This window comes from Sciurus carolinensis, chromosome 18, assembly GCF_902686445.1.
Source record: "Sciurus carolinensis chromosome 18, mSciCar1.2, whole genome shotgun sequence".
NCBI lineage: Eukaryota > Metazoa > Chordata > Mammalia > Rodentia > Sciuridae > Sciurus > Sciurus carolinensis.
The window spans coordinates 21,355,343-21,373,721 of record NC_062230.1 but is presented as its reverse complement, the minus strand read 5'-3'; the positions used below and the strand labels follow the sequence as shown (position 1 = coordinate 21,373,721).

The 18,379-nt window shown below is 61.7% G+C and overlaps 1 protein-coding gene across 6 annotated transcripts in view; it reads right to left on the bottom strand.

Annotated features, from left to right (window-relative positions):
• The window catches only part of Gtf3c1 (general transcription factor IIIC subunit 1), a 71,683-nt gene that overhangs the window by 11,665 nt on the left and 41,639 nt on the right, over nt 1–18,379 (bottom strand). For 3 of the 6 annotated variants that reach the window (XM_047532921.1, XM_047532923.1, XM_047532924.1), the window contains exons 11-27: nt 18,001–18,137; nt 16,964–17,117; nt 14,683–14,786; nt 13,740–13,924; nt 12,068–12,337; nt 11,825–11,970; nt 10,845–10,942; nt 10,353–10,449; nt 10,086–10,263; nt 7,650–7,788; nt 7,137–7,272; nt 6,723–6,804; nt 6,427–6,615; nt 5,196–5,377; nt 3,866–4,008; nt 2,845–2,926; nt 1,453–1,565 (exon numbers count right to left, since the gene is read on the bottom strand). In XM_047532921.1, coding sequence (XP_047388877.1) covers nt 1,453–1,565; nt 2,845–2,926; nt 3,866–4,008; nt 5,196–5,377; nt 6,427–6,615; nt 6,723–6,804; nt 7,137–7,272; nt 7,650–7,788; nt 10,086–10,263; nt 10,353–10,449; nt 10,845–10,942; nt 11,825–11,970; nt 12,068–12,337; nt 13,740–13,924; nt 14,683–14,786; nt 16,964–17,117; nt 18,001–18,137 — 2,435 coding nt within the window. The remainder of the gene's footprint in view (nt 1–1,452; nt 1,566–2,844; nt 2,927–3,865; nt 4,009–5,195; nt 5,378–6,426; nt 6,616–6,722; nt 6,805–7,136; nt 7,273–7,649; nt 7,789–10,085; nt 10,264–10,352; nt 10,450–10,844; nt 10,943–11,824; nt 11,971–12,067; nt 12,338–13,739; nt 13,925–14,682; nt 14,787–16,963; nt 17,118–18,000; nt 18,138–18,379) is intronic. The other 3 variants (XM_047532922.1, XM_047532925.1, XM_047532926.1) reach the window with 1 other exon arrangement.

The following is an 18,379-nucleotide window of genomic DNA, read 5'->3' as shown; positions in this document are numbered from 1 at the left end:
TAAATACAAACGTTCCAAAGAGGGTAGCAATGAGCCGGTAGAAGGCAGGGTGCCCATTTGCTCCCGGAGCTTCACGCAGTATCACCTGACTGTGCACACCAAGCAAGTGAGCCACAGAGCTGACTGTAGGAACAGCAAGACCCTCCTTTGGTTCTAGACAGCTCAGGTCAAAGTTCATCTTTGCAGGCTGGGGCTGTGGCTGTGGCTCAGTGGTGAAGCACTTGCCTAGCACATGTGAGGTACTGGGTTCAAGTCTCAGCACCACATAAAAATAAAAAATATTTTTTAAAAATTTCATTTTTGCAACAGCAAATTCCTCCTAACATCTATTGCCAAGAAAAAGCACCTCTTCAGAAAAAAATATCAACTATTTTTAGTCAAACAGGAAAAATATGGACCCCTTTTTAAATCTGCTTTGGCTATCAGAATGCTCAGGATTCAAATGAGTGTTCAGCTGTTCCAACTGCAACCTGCACTTCCCTCCAAACGCCCCCGAGTTCTCCTTCTGCCATCTTTAACTGTCTTCGCTTAGGACTAAGAGTCGCCCATAACTTCACTGAAAGTACGTGGGGCATCGGTCACACATAGGTAAACAGGCCACTGAAAGACTGTTAAGACCGAGCGTAAACCGTGCCAGGGGAATTCCAGAGAGCAGGCTACCGCAAAAACCAAACAAAATTCAGAAAATGGCTAACAGATGTCAACTCAAAATGACTACGAATCATTTCTGAGGCCAGGTTCGCAGCGGACACTACATCATGCTACACTGCTGAGCGAAAGAAAAAACAGGATTTCCAACTGGACGCAGAGGGCCAAGGCCCCACCGTGTGGCTGCGGCTAGGAACCTGCTGGCGAGCATCACCTCTCCACAGGAAGAAGTTCCCACATGCAGGGCTGGGCGGGCTTCTGCATGAGGATGGTGGGCAGAGGGAGCCACGCCTGCAGGATGCTGGGGACACAGGCCCAGTTCACAGAACCCCGCGTTAAAACCTCACAGGTCCATGTTGACACCAAGTACGTTCTTCCAGCCCCAAGTGGCTGAGCTGAGGAGTAGGCTCTGGACCACACACAGCCCAAGACCCAGGCTCAAGGACGAAGGCACGCTGCTCCCGGGCACGGGCTGGGCGGACACGGCCTGACGGGCCCCGAGGTCGCCGTCCCTCTTCCTTACTTACATCTCGGAATTTCCTCATACAAAGTAAGAAAACTCAGCAAAATGTCCACCCACCAAGCAAGGCGGCTAGGTGATCTTGATGGGAAAGGGGTGTAGGTGCCCGGGGACCAGAACGGGCACTCTTCCCTGTTTCCAAGTTCCCCGCGAGAGATCAGGAGGCCCCTGGAAGGTCGGGGCAAGGCCACACGCACCCAGGCAGGCGCCGTGGGCTCCCAGTCCTGCTGACCTCTTGCTCTGGCCTGCAAGGACGAGGCAGACCCAGCCCAGGAGACGCGTACCTGGCAAACAGCTCCTGCAGCGTGTCCGGAATTTCCAGGTTAGGATTCCTGAGGGCCGAGCTGAACTTCTCTTTGAGCTTCTCCACAAATTCCTTAAACTCCTGGGCACAAACCTTTGACATGGAGAGCGAGATGTCAACCCTCTCCTTCTGCGAAGGGGGTTTCAGGAAGAGGCACCTGGGAACATATTGTGACAACTTCCGCGGCAGCTACGCCCAAGAAACACTGACCACACTGCCTTCCCTGACTTTCCATGTCCATGTCCATGGGTCACCTGTCACCTGAGAAGGCCAGTACGGAGCAGGCAGCAGACACTCATCTCTGCATCAAGAAGCTGAGACCCTGGTGCCAACTAACACGGTGATGGCCCCCAGACCTGCATCCCAGGGGATGCATGGCCCCCGCCCCAGGGAAGACTCGGACACGTCCCCCGAGGCCCCAGAGAGCAGCGGCACCCTGGTGGCAGGCTGCGCTGCCCTTGCCCTCCTGCGGGCCGTGGCTGCTGCTCTCGGCCCAGGCCTTGCACAGCCCGACATAGCAGCCTCTGGGTCGGAGCCGAGGGAGCGAGGGAGCGAGGCTGGCGCAGCCCGATGGCACGTGGCTGCTCCTCCAGCCCATGCCTAGGGGGACTGGATGGGCCCCTGACAGCACACTGGTGGAGGCCACTGCCCTGGGCCTCAGCCTCCCTCAAGGCCTCGGCCTCAGCTGGCCCCACCACTTCCCAGGCTCCGTCCAGAGCTTGGCACTTGAAGAGCCCGCAGCGGCAGACGCTCTGGCGGCCAGTTCCCTGTGCCCACTTTCCCCTGGTGGAGCCTGCCGGCTCAGGTGTGTGCAGACAGGAGCAGTCGGGATGTCTCAGCCACCCAGGCCTCAGGCCTCCTGTGCCTGCTGCCCTCTGGGAGCTGGCGGCACTGTGCATCAGGGCCACCGCTTCTCTGCCCGTCCCACTGTCTGCGACTCCTGCAGGGAAGGGAGTGTCCTCCGCCTGGGCCTCCCTGACACCAGGCCCGACGCCCACGCGGCAGCACCGGGCTAGCCCAGCCACGGAGAGACGCGGGGGCCAGAATCGCAGCTCCTTCCTTGTAGCCGCCTCCCAGCCCCGCGCGACGGCCCGCTCCACAGAAGCACTCCAGAGGTCTGGCGGCGGGCCCCTTCTACAGGGCTGTCCTACCCTCCCCACAAAACCAAGTGGCAAGTTCAGTTCCAACCATCTTTAAAAATGAAGCTTGGAGTTAAATCAAACGAGGTCTGAAGCCAAAGGACGGACAAGTAGATTTCCCAAACGAGCAGGACAAGAGCCACGCCTGGGACCGGCAAGGGCACCGTGGGCCGGGGAGCAAGCCACCCAGACGCCTCCTCCAGGCCAGGCTGGGCCCGGCCGCCACGGCCTACCTTAGGGTCTTCGTAGTCACGCTTTCGGTTCATGAAGTCCCCGACGAGCGCTTTGTCCTGGTACACCTCGGCCAGGCAGACCCTGCAGGAGGGCCAGGCGGTGAGGCCTGGGAGGCGCCCCCACGCCCACCACACCGGGCATCTCCACTGCGGCTCTGGCCCGGCCAGCTGGAGCACGGCAGGGGCCCACGGTGCTTGGAAATGAGTGGCCTGGGCGAAGCGAACCTGGCCCGAGCCTGTGGCCACCGCTCCCCGTCCTCGGCCAGGGTCACATGCTGGCGGGTGTCTGGAGACAGCACAGAGGCCTGGCGGCCACTACTCCACCCACTCTCCTGAGTGCTCTGCCCCATGAGCCTGTCCCCTCTGCAACACAGGAGGGGCTGGCTCGCCCACACGAAGCAGAGAAGACCACCTCATCCTGGAGCTCGCCAGACTGTCGTCCACCTCACGGCTTGGTGACCAAAGGGACCCCCTGCCCCAGGTCACACTCCCAGGACAGGGGCAGGCGATTCTCGGGCCATCGTCCTACCTCCCAGGTGAGTGAGGAATGGACGCCTGGTCTCTAGCACCGCAGCCCCAGAGACCGAGAGCAAGGACGGAGCCCTGCGAAGCCCCCGCCCCATATCCTCTACAGCCACCAGGGAAGGACAAGGGCGTCAGCCGAGGGCCAGGGAGCCAGGTCTCAGGCCCCACAGTGGCCCGACAGCGCACACCCTCTGGCTGCCTCCCCATGCGGCTGAAGTGGCTCCCAGCCTCGGCCTAGCCTCAGCCTTGCCACAGCCGCCACGTGCTGGGGGGCGGCCGGCCTGGAAGCCTGCTGTCCCCACCTGCTCTGAAGGGCACTCTAGAGTCCAACAAAGCCAAGCGGTGCTGGTGACCAGAGCCACGCACGGCCCTGAACAACACTAACTCCAACACCGAGGGGGCCTCACACCACGGCCCTGAGCAGGCGGGGCGAGGAGCGCGGGAACAAGGGGCCCCAGAGCCCTGCAGCCAGGGGGCCGCCCGCGAGCACGCTCACTTGTAGTTCAGGTGGGCCTGGGGGTTCTTGACGATGTAGCGAGCTCTGCGTCCCACCGAGTGTGACGTCTTATCCAGAGATTCCTCGAAGGTGGCGTGTAAAATGTCCCGCACGACCTGCCAGGGCACAAACGGGCCCTTCACCTGGATCAAACAGAGATGGTGTTTCCACAGCGCGGGTGGCGGGGGTCGGCGGTGAGGGGTGGGCCTGTGCCCGCAAGCCGCCTCCCTCCTGGGCAGTCGAGGCTGCCACCTCACATCTGGCAGCCACCACGGCTGGGCCCTGACGTGTGACGGCCGGCATCTGGGGAGGCTGGGAGGCAGCACGTGCCGTATCAAGGGTTCCAGGCGCTGGGGCCACAGAGGCACTGAGTGGGCACTCAGGACGCCTCAGCAGACAACACACAGGGAGGGCTGGTCGGCGGAGGCCCGAGAGGACCCGGAGGGCAGTGCGAGTTCTAGAGAGCAGAGCAGGGGCCTCGGAGGACCTCAGGTTCTGGGCTGCACCAAGCGGGGGTGGGGAGGGACGTCACTGTGGGACGGCAGCGGGGCGTCTCCCAGGCCCCTTGCAGAAAGGGCTGGAAGGACTCAGGAGGCCCAAGGCCGAGGGAGTGGAGGTCCGGGAAGGGGGCCTGTGAGCCGCAGGCCCGCGACCCTCGCCGGCTCCCTGTGCTGGCCAGCAGGAGTCCTGCACACAGCAGCTCTGCAGAGCTGCCCGCCTGCTCTCCCTGGAAGGGGCCCTGGTCAGGGTGGCAGCACAGAGCCCTCTCCTGCTGGCTCCTGCCAACAAGCCTGGTGGACACCTGCCCACACCCTGCTGCAAACTGAGAGGACCAGGACAGCACCACGCAGCAAGACCACAAGCCAGGGGTCGAGGGGACACGGCCAGGGAAGAACTCTGGCCCAGGCTGCGGGGCCTCCAGTGACGTCAGAGCACAGAGCGGGCCACCTGCGGGGTTTAGCGACATTGGCTGGGAGGGGAGTGAGCCCCAGGGCCTGCCCAGCCAGGCCACGCGAGTTCAGCCACAGCCGTGTGACCGTGGCGCAGCTTGGGCTGCGGCCAGGAAGGACGATGAGAAGTGCCTGTCTTAGGGACAGCCCTCTGGTGACCAAGGGGCACCACAGGGAGAGCTGAGTCAGGCCCTCCAGCGGACAGGTCAGTGACTTCCCAGGGAGGACAGGGAAGCGCAGAGCTTCAGCAGGGAGGGCAGGGCTGGGACCGCAGCCGGAGGCAGGGCACAGGGGACGCCGTGCACCGGCAGTGCTGGGAGCCGCTCCTCCCGGTGGCCGAGCAGGGCAGGCAGACCCGCGACCCGGGCCCACGCGGGCACCTTGGCATTGAGGACGTTGCTGGCGATGCGGCAGAGCATGAGCAGCCCGTCCTCCTGCAGGGACCAGGACACGCGCAGCCGCGTCATCCGCCGCAGGGCGCTCCGGTCCGCCTCGTCGTGGTAGCGCGGCCGCCTGCTCCCTTCTCCTGTGGCCTCTCCTGGACACGGGGGAAGAGGGCCTCCTGGACATGGGGGAAGAGGGGCCTCCTGGACACGGGGGAAGAGGGCCTCCTGGACATGGGGGAAGAGGGCCTCCTGGACATGGGGGAAGAGGGGCCTCCTGGACATGGGGGAAGAGGGCCTCCTGGACACGGGGGAAGAGGGGCCTCCTGGACATGGGGGAAGAGGGCCTCCTGGACATGGGGGAAGAGGGGCCTCCTGGACATGGGGGAAGAGGGCCTCCTGGACATGGGGGGAAGAGGGGCCTCCTGGACATGGGGAAGAGGGGCCTCCTGGACACGGGGGGAAGAGGGGCCTCCTGGACACGGGGGGAAGAGGGCCTCCAACGACCGGGTAGGAGCCTCCGCTCAGGGCGGGGCCCTCGGCTGCTAGGAGCCCACCGCGCAGACCGTCCCAGGTTCACCCTCTGGTATCAAATGAACCCCAGGCTCGGCCCCCCGGGCGTGCTCACACCCCCCACCTCTCTGGTTAAGCTCTGCCACGGCGGCTGGGCCCAGGGCGCAGCCTGCACCTGGCCGTCTGCCGGTCTCCAGTGGCTGCCTGTGACTGTCCTCTGAAGGAGCCTCACAGGACACTCGCAGGACAGTGACCAAGCTGCCACTGGGTCCCCAACACTCCCTCAGGGTGTCATCTCTGGCGCACCCTGGGGACAAGACCACCTCTCTGCTGTCTTGGGGACAAGAGGACGAGAGCGCGTAGAGAACCCAGCGCAGAGCAGCGACAGCATTCTAGAACATCCGCTGTGTGCCAAGCAGGCAGTCTGCAGAGCAACACTTGGCAGCGACCTCCGAGAGGGGCGCAGCAACCCCTGCGGTCTGCTGTGCCGAGCCGCGCAGCGTTGTGGGGGGCAGGCCTGGGTCCACAGGCTCTCCACGGTCCCCGCCCTCAGGAGGCTTGGGAGCCCAGGCACTTCCTGCCAGACGGCGCGCAGGATCCAACCTCGGCAGTCGGCGCTGCGAGCCGGACTGGACACCTGCGCCTCAGGGCGGAGCTCTGGCCCGCGGAGGCCGGCACAGCTGACAGCGCAGAGGCCTCAACAACCCACACGGACCTTTCTTCCTCCTCTTGATCTTCTTTCCAGGCTCCTTCTTCAGCCGTTTCCGCTTCTGGCTTCTGCCGCCCCTGACCCTGCGGCTCCTGCCCAGCGTGGGCTCGCGGTCCACCTCGAACTGCTCCTCCCGGTCGGCACACAGCTCGGCACCTGCCTTTGCTTCTCCCCAGAGAGCCAACCGCCCGCCGCCTAGCGAGGTCAGAGAAGAGCAGCAGGATGAGAGTGCAGGGGCCAAGGCAGGCCAAACGGGAAGCCCGCCATCGCCTGGGCTGTCCGCGTGGACCCTGCACATGTACCTGCAGCACCGAGTGGCAACGGGCGCTTGGACAGAAAGGTCTGCAGCCTCACCGTGAGCCCGTTCTCCGCGTTGGCGTTCTCCTGAAAGACAGGCAGGTGCCGGGATGGGTGCGAGCCTCCGCAGGCCCAGGGAAGCCGGGGCGGCAGACTCTGGGGCCCACCTGCGGGGCCGGGTGGCCATGTGGCGACCGCAGGAGCCAGCCCGTGAAGCCCTCCTCCTGCACAGGGCCCCCTGGGCCGCGCACCCCAGCCTCTGTCAGCCGGCTCCTTCTTTAAAAGTCGGGGGCCACTGGGACGTGAGTGCCCGGCGTTAGGGGCCTGACGCACCTCAGCGCCAGCACCTCTGTTCCTGGCTGACTTATTTCCCCGGGGGAGGCGGGTGGGGCAGCACGGCTCCCGCCCCTGGAGCCCACCTTTCTGGCCTTGTTGATGATGTAGCTGGTCCAGATCCAGTTGCGCTTCAGGTGTGCGTAGAAGCTGGAGTCCAGCCCGGCCGCCCCCAGCCCGTCTCCAGGAATCAGGCCTTCGTCCACCACCTCCCGGCTCCCCCTGAGGTGGCAGAGGAGACGCACTCCTTGGAGACGAGCGGCCCGTGGGGCGCACGCGTGTGGACTCATCTCTGACCCATGCTCCCTCCCAAGGGAAGCGGCCAGTGGGCAGGACTGAAGGCTCTGCAGCCCCAGGGGTGGTGGGTGGCCGCTTTGTCCCTAAGTCAAGACCCCTGGAATTCTAGGTGGAATCCCCGACTTTGGGATGTTCACAACTGGTGGCACCTCAACACCCCGAGGGCTGGGAAAAGCCCACCTAGGGTCAGCCTCGCCCTGGGCCACCAGGCTCCGGCCTCTGCAGGGACCCGGCCCTTCCGTCTGTGGCCTAAGCGGGGGAAGCTGGGCCCGCCGGCCGGGGACAGCGGGACAGGGACGCACGTGGTGTACTCCAGCATGGCGCACTTGCGCTCCAGGTTGTGCTTGTCGATGGCGCTCTCCTGCTCCTTCTGCAGGCTGCCCTCCTTGCTGCCGCCCTGGTCTGGGCTGCTCTTCTGGACGCACGGGCAGCGCACCACGCCTGAGAACCAAACGCGAGCCCAGCTGAGCAGAGCTTCTGGCCGCGGCTGACCGCCGCGGGGGGAGGCGCGGGACTGCTGGCCAGGAAGGAAGGCGTCCCCACTGGCCGGCCCTCCATGCAACACAGCACAGAGAGGAGGAAGGGTGGAGGCCAGAGGAGGAAGCCGGGAGATGGGGAGGCCCGCGGAGCTGCGTGGGCCACGTGGGCGGCGGCAGAGGAAAGGCTGCACTCGGTGGCAGGGGCCTCCGACTGCCCAAGAGATGCCCTGATGTAGCTGGCACGTTCCTTCGGACGTTCTGCAAGGTGACGTGAGCTACAAGTACACTACTGGACGAGTAGGCAAGGGAAGGCTCCGGCCCCAGCGAAGGCAAAGAGGCGCCTGTCGCGCGCCCACAGGGAGACCTCGGCTTCCTGGCGCAGCCAGTCGCAGCGCCACACCTCTCAGCTGGACCTGGACCTCGCAGGAGCCCCGTTCAAGCGTCCCCTCAGCCCCGTGACGTGGTGCTCGTGTTCTGGGTTTAGAAATGAAGAAACTAAGGCTCAAGGTCACAAAGGGCTTCCCCAAGGTCATTATCGATTTGGATGGACAGGCAGAATTCTGAGGCCATGTCTCTCGTGTGCAGATCACAATGTGTTACTGGGTAGGGCCCAGTAGCTGGCATGTCCCGGGGCGACTCTGCGTGGTGACTTTGGGCAGCACCTGCTTACAACGCGACTCCCTCTCACTCTGCGATGGTCGCCCACCCCTGGGACAGAACCTCTGGGAACGTCTGCTGAAGGAAGGGCTAACGCTAACGCTAAGCTTCTGACGTCTCTGCCCACGAACATGAAGCAACGGAAACCCACCAACCGTCAGGCCTGGAAAACTTCGATCCAGATTACACGGAGACTCACAAATTATCTTCGTATAAAATATGGAGGAATCAGGGCATTTTAAATGTCTAAAATGGTAAAGGACCTCCTTACTACCGAATGCCACAGGGTTCTATGAAACGCATAGTGCTAAAATTTGTCTGGAGCCCTTGAAGTTTCTGGACACAGGGCTCGGCTCACTGCACCACTGGCTTTAAGTGTCAATAAACCTGTAACTCTTGCTTTGCAAAAATCAAAGTATGATACCAATTCCTGGGCCCTGTGGCGGGAGAAGACTGCACTCTTGCAGGTGCAGATCAAACGTGGCATCCTCTCTTCTGGTGAAGACGGCAAGAAAAGGTCAGGGAGGTGGCGAGGCTCAGAGGAAGCACTGGGGTGAAGGTTCTAGCACCTTCCACAAATCCCGGCGCTCGCTATAGGTGTGAGGACGCCCACTGTGGACAGGCCCTGTGTACCACCTGGGGATGTGCTTGAGGAATCCACAGAATGAAACCAGAAGAGGAGGAGCTGCCAGCCAGGTTTCCCGGACAGACGGTGCTGGTCGCCGAGGGGCCATCTGCAAGGCCCCTCGAGTGTGGGGACGCTCCCAGGAGAGGAGCGCACCAGCAAGCCCTGAGCCAAGCCCAGCACCGCCAGCTCCCCGCGACGGCCCCTGGGCTGTCCCTCCTCGCTCTCAGACACGAGGTGCAGTCCCACGGTCACCCTGCTCTCACTCTCCACACATGGCCAGGGTGAGGTTTCAACACATGAGCCACCTTGGTCCTCCTTGCTCACAACCATCCTATGGCTCGTCACTGCTCTGCAGATAACCCCAAGGGTCCCCAAGTTTGCTGCCATCCATACCTCCATCCGCAGCTGCACAGCCCCCTCAATATGCCAGTCTCTTCTCTTCATCTAACATGGACCCCAGGGCCTTTGCATGAGCTAGTTCCCTGCCTGGAATACACTTCCCCATCCTGGGTGAGGCCGGTTCAGCCCAAGCCACAGGAATCCCAGCTGGTTTCACAGGAAAGCTATTCCCACGCAGCCCACCAAAGTGCTCTGGATCCACATCCCCATGCTGTCCCGTGGCGCTCATCATGCTCGGGGGCTCTGTGAGCTGTCTCCTTCTCATTACAACAGCTGCTGTGAGGGCAGGGACAAGCTGCGATCTCATCACCGCGTAGCAAGGGACAGGAAATGACACACAGCAGGTGCTCAATGGGCATCTACTCGGTGAGCCCAGGAATGAGAAGCAGAGCTGGGCTCAGCTGGGGGGGGCCCAGCGGCCCCGCGGGCCCACTCTCCCTCTTCCTAAGGGAGCCCCAGGGACATCCTGGTCTTGGGAGCAGTTGAGAAGCCACCGGGCTGGGAGTGACGCCCAGCCTCTCTAGCTCTGAATCCCGCGGAGGGTGGAGAGCAGGGGCGGGAGTGGCAGGCGGTACCTAGCGGGGTGTTGAGGCAGACGCACTGCAGGTCAAACCAGTAGTTCTCCACGTCCTGCATGGAGTTCAGGACGTACAGCCGCCTTTCGAAGGGCCGGGTGCTGTGGGCCAGGTTGTAGTGGGGGTCGCAGATGGTGGTGTCGATGATGACCGCGTTCCTCTTCAAGAAGATGAAGACCTGCAGGAGACCCGAGGGGAGAGGGCACCCCGCGGGTCAGCACTGGGGTTGACTGCCTGGGGCGCCTGGCTCGGGCCTGGAGGCATTACCTGGTCTTTATCCTGAAACTTCTCCGTAGGACCAAACTGCAGCAGCCCCATGTAGCACAGCCGCTGGAGGTTCTCGATCACCGAGAAAATGTAGCGCCTGCAACAGAGCCGCCTGCTCCCGCCCGCGCTCCAGCAGGCAGCGAGGGTCTGGTTTGGGGTGAGGGATGCGACTCTCTTCTACCTGGGCACCTGGAGAACCGGCCTCTGGCCTGTCCTGCCCTGGCCACCCACTTCCCAAACCCCAACCAGGGCAACGGAGGCTGATGCCACACTCAGGGTTTGATCTGGGAAGTCAGCGTAACAGAAGGGAAAACCAAAACGAGATGAAACAACACCCTAAACACGGCGGGCCTTAGCAGGTGCTGCTTGACTTGCTGCTTAAACAGTAACCAAACGCACCAGCTCCTCCTCCTGGGGGGCAGACCCTGCTCCTCTCCCCGCCTGGGGGCTGCAACCAGGGCCGCTGGGTGCGGGCAGGCTCAAGGCCCTCACCTCTTGTACAGGAGCTGCTGGCGGATGGGCCTGGGGAGGAAGCGGATCAGCGTGTGCTTCTTCAGAGGGTCGCTGAGAAACTCCTCGAGGTTGTCCACCTAGGGAGGCGTCTGCAGGCTCAGCTCCGCCAGAAGGCCAGGGCGCACCCGAGCCCGAGAAAACGCCCCCCCACGCTCCCAGCCTCTGCTGGGTCTCCACACTGCCCTCCACCAACCCCTGGGGGCCGCTGGCAGGTGCCCTGGTGCTGCTGCGGGCAGACTGCCAAGACCCTTCCAGGAGGCAACGGGGGACAGGAGACATAAAACACGAAGAACACGCTCTCCCTCGAAGTCGAAGAAAAACGTCTGGAGCTGCCCACCTATGTATGCTCCAAAAGGCATCCATCAACACGACATTCAGAAGGAGAAATGGGCATTTAACTAGAAAATACTGGTTAAATACAGTACGTGCTTAAGAAGGAATACTATGAATCCATCAAGTTAAACTTAATGATGTGGAAAACACAATAAATTGTTCAGTGGAAAGAATAGGTAATAAAAAAGGAAACGGAATCTCAATTGGGTTTTGTTTTGTTTTGTTTTAAAACACACACACCACACCACCTCCCACCATAAAAAAGATGAGGAGTCGTGCAAGTGATCCCAGTTATCTGGGGAGGCTGAGGCAGGAGGATTCCAAGTTTGAATCCAGCCTCAGTGAGAACTTGTCTCAAAATAAAAAATAAAAATAAGGACAAGAAGAAAAACTACCAAAAGCTAGTGCCTATCTCTCTGGATGATAAGGATACAGGTAATTTCTTTTTTTTTCTGCTTTTTTTATACCTGTCCAATTTCTAAAGATGACATGTGCTCCTGCTGAGCCACAATGACCTGTCCCCCTCCCCTCCTCCTTGCCAGCGACGGCCCCGCGGGAAGAACAGTCTTCACCGTCCTCCTGCCAGCACTCGCCGCGGCCAGGGGAGGGAGCCCAGCGCCCGGTACCTTGTAGCTGACTTGCACAATCTGGACGAAGAGGGAGAGAGGCAGGCAGAGGAGGATGTCGCTGACCAGAGCCCAGCCGAAGCCGAAATCGCGGTGGACGGGGATGGGGGGGATGTAGCGCGTCCAGGAGGCCTCGTCCACGTACACTAGGAGGAGGGCGGCGTCACTGCCAGCAGACAGCACCCCGGCTAAGGCCCAAGCCCCATCTGTCACTCCTGGCCCCGCCGCGGCCTGGCGCCTCACCTGCCTCCGTGGACAGCTCCACTTCGGCCTCCCAGGAGACGCTGTCGTGGCTGTCCTTGGCTGGGCCTTCGGAGGCCTCCAGGTCACTTCCTGAGGGGTGCCGGGCGCCTGCCCTGCCGGGCTCCGGCTTTCTCCTCTCACCGCCGACGCCCGGCTTCTCCACTGTGTTGCTGGCCGGGTGGCCGTAGATCAGGTACCACAGAAACATGTGGACCACCCGCAGGCGGGGCATTTTGGGCAGGAACCCCAGGGAGCGCCCAAGTCCGGGAACTGAAGCAAGAAGGGGGCAGCGTGCTTAAGAAAGCCCTGCGAGGCCCGCTTGGTCCCTCAGCTGCTCCCCAGCGCCCCACGGCCAGGTCTAGGGAGACGCAGGTGCTGGCATTCCCGGGGCGCTCACCTTCTTGTGGGAAATGACACAAAGTGACACCACAGTGGCTCATGAGATGGAAGGAGCTGTGCAGCAGTGAGGGGCGCAGGGGGGCAGGGGAGCGGTGCACCCGGACAGACACAGGCGCCCAGGATGGGGGTCAGGAGCAGAGGGCAGGTGAGGCGAGCGAGCGGGAGGACAGATGGGGTGACAGCTGTCACTGAGGAAGACCCCTGGATTAGGTAGAGGGTTTCATGGGGGACCAAAACAAAAATTTGTTTTTTTCAAAGTAGCTTATTTCTGTGTTGATACCAATAAGCTGCCCCCTGACTTTCCCTGGTGACGAGGACAGGGTGGGACAAGAAGGACACAGCAGGGATCAAACACACTCATTGCCTTCAGCCCACTCCCGGGCACGGGCTGCTTGGCCACGGGCGGCTCCTGCTTCTCTGCTCTCTGCCTAGAACCTCGGGTGAAGGCCACGCTGCGTGGCCACATCTCAGGAGGCCCAGGCTGCCCGTGACACGGAGTCAAGCCGACACTGCCTGGTGGAGGCTGGCCCCAGGAGCCGCGCCCAGGTGCCCCGTGCCCTCGGGTCACGGTGAGCAGTGTGGTGGGCGAGCAGAGAGCAGCCCCGTGGAGACCGAGGCCAAGGAAAGGGGAGCCGAATGTGAGGTCAGGACGGGGGAGATTTCTCTGTAGCTTATGGAACGTTCCCGCCCAAGGACCGTCAGAAGGAATTCACCTTTGTAAGTACTGCCTCACGCTGGGATCTACCAATCTCATGAGTCTGTCAACAGCCTTGGGAGGCACACTGTGCAAGAATCGTCTCCATTTTGCAGATGGGGAAAAGGAGGTGCTATGGTTTGGAAGTGAGGTGTCCCCCAAAAGCTCATGTGAGACATGCAGGAAGCTGGAGGAGGTGGGCGTTGGGGCGTGGCTTGGGTTCATATGTGTATCTGCTGAGTGGAGTTTCTCTCTCGCTTCCTCATCTCCACGTGAGCTGCTTCCCTCTGCAATGCTCTCCCACCGTGACGGAGCCGGCCTTCTATGGACTAAGACCTCTGAAACCCTGAGCCCCATGCATAACTGTGCTGGTTCTGTCTTTCAGTCGCAGCAGTGAAAAGTTGACTACACCAGGAGGCCAGCGTAAGTCATGTGACCAGCCCAACAGGATCTAGCTGTGATTCAAACCCGACTCAACTGCCTGCAGCCCAGAGCCCAAGTTCAGAGCACCAAGTACACACAGCATCTCCGAAGTGACAATGAGATGTGGCCCAACTCGGACAAGAGGCTGCTCTTTACCTACGACTGGGTGGTAATTTTTCAGTGGCGTTATGCCCATTTTCTCTTCGGTCTTTTTCACCCGTGTGTTGTCCGGCTTAGAGGAAATATTCAGGTCAGAGTCTCCAGATTCGCTTGGGCCCTCCTTCCCTTGACTCTCTTCCTCTGCCTCCTCTGGAGGTGCTGGAGGCTGGGGGACTCTAACCCTGCAGTCCAAACACGAGGTGCAAGAACACATTTAGAGACCCAAGGCCAGGAGCAAAGAGGTTCGTCTGCATGAACTGAATGAAGGCATCCGGCCTGGGGCGGGGTGCCAAGCCACCATCTGCAGAGGCCAGGCAGAGGATGCAAGTGAAGAGTGTGTCAGTTCCTAGGACGTGGGGCTGGGGGCGTTCCCAACTGGGTTGCTTCTGCCCTTTGAGAAGGGAGCTATGTGGGCGAGGTCTTCCAACCACCCAGCATGGCCACGATCAGGAGGGTTACAGGAAGTCAGCTGGAGGCTGATCCGAGTCTGCATGGCCATACCCGGCAGACCACCCCAACCAGCAGCTCAGCAGATCAGCCTCTGCCCACCTGCGGCCAGCTCTAGCTGACAACTGGCTAAGAACTTTCTCCTACTGTGCATTTTCTCCCAGGCTATTAAGTGGATTATGAGCTCGATTAAGAGGCGAGTGAAATCATTAGGCAGCACCGAGAGCCCAAGTTCCAGGGATCAGAGGCCTGTGACGGGCGTGCTCTGAAGACATGCCGTCAGACACACCAGAGTTCAGAACCCTAGGGTTTTGGTTTTTCTAGAAGTCCAGGGATGGATCCTTGCTTAGAGTGGCGGGTTACGAACCACAAACTCCAAACCAGGGAACGCACTGATCCCATGCAAGCAAGCACAAAGGGCTTTTGTGAGGATGCTCCTGGACACGCATGCCCAGGTGCCTCGCTGGGGACCCTTCTGGGCACTGCCACTTGCCTGTTGGCGGTGCTTGAATTGGAAATCCGGAAGCGAACCTGCTCGATGGCACTTCTCACCAGAGGGTCGTTCTGGTCCATGGACGGGTGCACAACCAGGTCCACCTGCAGAGAGAGTCAGCGTCCCTGTGAGCAGGGAAGAGCCGAGGCCCCGGTGGGACACTGGCTGTTGTCACTGACATTTCAGAAGACAACTGAGAGAGGAAGGAAAGCGTGCTGCTGAGCAGTCTGCCACCACAGCTGCTGGCTCCGAAACCCTCGGGCGACCAGGCCTGGGGAGAGCCACCCGCCCCGCAGTGCGCCGGCTGGCCCCAGCGGTCTCTGCTGCTTCCTGGGGGACATCCCCACACCCGCTGTTATCTGCCAGTGAATCCCAAGTGCATCCATCTGGAAAGGTAGGCGGCTTTCCTCAGGCTCGGGGGCTGCCGCTGCTCCTCCCAGGAGTACGTCTGAACAAACCGGCAGGGGTCTGCGCAGCTTTCACTTCCGCTTCCCCCAGGAACCGAGGCAGAACCCCGAAGGTGGGTACCATTCCCCCAGAGCTGTGGTGAACAAAGGGACCTGGGCAGGCCGTGCCCTCAGCACCCGGCAGAGGGGGTCGGGCAGAGCGGGTGAGCGTGGCCGCTGGGCCGTGAGTGACGAGGCTACAGCCTGGGCACCGGGAGCCAGGCTCTGACTGACCAGGACTTTCAGAGCATCACCTGGGGCCAGCAGCTCTGCTCTAGAAACGGGCTCAGACAGGGGAGTGGCAGGGGACAGACAGAAGGCCCGACAGGCCGCTCTGCTCAGACGCTCCCGCTCGTGGGTGCAGACCCCTCCCCACCTCTGACCCAGGACCTCTTTGTAGTGTTACGAGACTCAACCGAGACAGGCGACAGCTCAGAACGTCTATGAGCACAGCACGCACGCACTTTCACTGTTCCACTGCCCACGGACAGCAAGCTTCCAGAAGGCCCGACGGCGAGGACAGGACGCAGGACAGAGGCTGGCAGGGGCAAGGGCTGCAGCCAGCAGCACGCACTCCGGGGCCAGCACAGACCGCCAGCAACCAACCTGAGCTCTGAGCTCCAAGTCCACCGGACACAGAGCTGCAGCCACCACGGTGCCACCCGCGGCCCATGCTGCGCACTTCCGTTTATGAGGTCATGTGACCCCAGAGCTGAGCTGCTGCCCTGTCCCTTCCCGCCACTGCTCACCGGTGCCTCTGCACAGAGGAGCTACAACAGCTGACACTGAAGCCAGCCGGCCTCTGCCCAGTGCCCAGCTCGGGAGGTTTCCCTGCCCTCCATCCCCTAGGCTGCCATCTGGAGGGCCAGCTCTTGAAGATATCAGAAACCGGGTGCAGCTGACCGGCTGGTCTGTCCTTCAGTGAGGGGTCAGCGCAGGGCCTGCTGTGCCGCAGGGGAGCGTGCGGGCTGTGGGGAGGGGTCAACGATGGATGGTTTCATTTTAAAAGACTTATGGGCAGCAGCAGACACTGCTTCTTAAGTCATCTGTGAACTGCTTTGTCTTTTTCAAATTTCTTCAGAAGATAAAGCGAGCAGGCCCCGGGGGCGCAGGCTGCAATCCCAGCTAGCTGGGGGCTGAGGCGGGAGGAGCCCAAGTTTGAGGTCAGCCTGGGCAACTCAGCCAGACCCTGTCTCAAAATAAAAGTAAAAATGAAAAGGGCTGGGGACATGGCTCAGGTTCCAGCGCCAGTACTGGGGACACGAGAGTGGAAACCACCTCACCCGCCTACCAAGAAAACGAAGCAAAATGTCAAAGCAGGGCTTTCTTAAGGCGGAGGCGGAAATACGGTCAGGAAAAAAGGTCAGGAAATTGGAAGTGACCGTCCCCCAGTGCCCAGCTGCGCCACTGCAAGTTACTGTGACCCTGAAAAACTTATGTCCTATAGAATATGCAAAGCTGCAGAGCCACAGCCACCGTGGGAACGGCCCGAACTTTACATTTCATAGAAACAGAGTGAGACGGAGGCGACGGCGGGTCCCCTGGAGACGGCAGGGCACCCTCGCTGGGCCACCACCGGCTTTCCTCCCCTGCTCCTGCTCTCACACTCCCCTCCTGAATGCCACATGGCTCCTCCGACACTGCCTGTCGGCCGCCTTTCCTTCTGTTGCTCAAGGCCAGCTGCGGGCGGCACCTTAGACCAACCGGGGTGTCACCCTCTTCTGTGTCCAGCGTCCACAGAGCTGGAAACCCCTGCTCCCCAAATCAGGGGGCATGCTGGGACACCGAGTCACTGACAACCAAGGACCGAGCGGAGCGCGAGGAGGACGAGGTACCTTCTTCTTGATGCCGTCCTGGATGACGGTGGTGCGGTACAGCCTCAGGAGGCCCTCCTCCGACAGGTTCCGCACCAAGCGCACGATGGACTTCTTGCAGCACTTGGTGGGCACGCCCTCCTGCTTCTCCTGATCCATGATCATCTTCTGTATCCTGCCAACCAGACAGCAGTTCACGTCCCCAGCTGGACAAGGCAGGCCCCTCTGCACGCCAGGGGACCCGCCTCGTGGACCCAACACAAACAAAGGCATTACAGGGGTTTCGCCCCAGGAAGGGGGCTTCCTGGACACGAAGACCTCCCATGGCGAGCGAGGCAGCCACGGGCGGCCCCGTCCCAGTGCCCACACGCCAAGCCTTGCTGTGACCCGAGGCATCACGGGATCCAGGACAGCGAGGGGAGGGAAGCGGGCCAGGTGGCTATCGTCCTCACCAAGCCTACGTCACACTGTCCCCCAGACCTGAGCTGCTCCTGTTCCTAGCACGACATGTCTCACTCTAGGTCTGAGTCGCTACAGTGACACTCCGAGGTCACTGGTCTCAGAACTCCAGGCCTAAAAGGCACGTTAGGAACATCTCACCAAATCCCCACTGCACAGAAGAGGGGCCCAGGGGACAGTGTATCTGCGGACGGTCCCTGTCCCTGAGTTCAGCCCTGGTCAGGGACAGAGCATGAAGAAGCCATGTCCTTGACGAGGGTGAGGCTCCTGCTGAGGTGGCTCTCACCGCCGGCCCCAGAGGCGCGGGGCCAGCCCAGCCCAGCACTGGTGGTGCCCTCTCCTTCCACAGAAGTCCCCCTGCACACAGGCCCCACAGGGAGCCCCAGCCTCCAGGCCCCCGCCTCCCACGGCCGCCTCAGGTGAGCAGAGTGCCCACGCTCCCGGCCCCTCCTGCTGGCCTCGCCCGCCTGGCGTCTGCGTTCCTCTGCGGCTGCTTCTGGAAGGCAGGAGCACGCTCTAATCCTCTCGGCCACAAAGGGACACGAGAACGCAGAGCAGAACAGAGGTTCACGGGCCTCGGCCGACGCCAGCGTGCTTACGTGAACAGGCTCTCGATGAGCCGGAGGTTGGTGACGGCCTCTATGATCAGATTCCTGCGCTTCAGGAGTCGGTAGGTCTTGTGCGGCTTGTCCTGGCTTGGGCCGTGCTTGCCGGTCCTCTGGGAACTGCTGCTCTCCTGGAGGACAAGGCAGGGTGGACTCGCTGGGGCCGGATGCGCCGAGGGGCACGCGCCCTCCAGGAACACCTACTCCCAGCCCTCGGGAGGGAAGTCAGGAGGAGGGTCCCTACAGGGGTCCCTGCCCAGGTCCCGCCCTGCCCTCCGTGTTCTGAAGCAGCAGAGCCACCTGCCAGCAGAGGATCCTGGGCCCTGTGACCAGTGGTTTCAGAAAGGCCTCAGGCATCCACTGTAGGACCCCA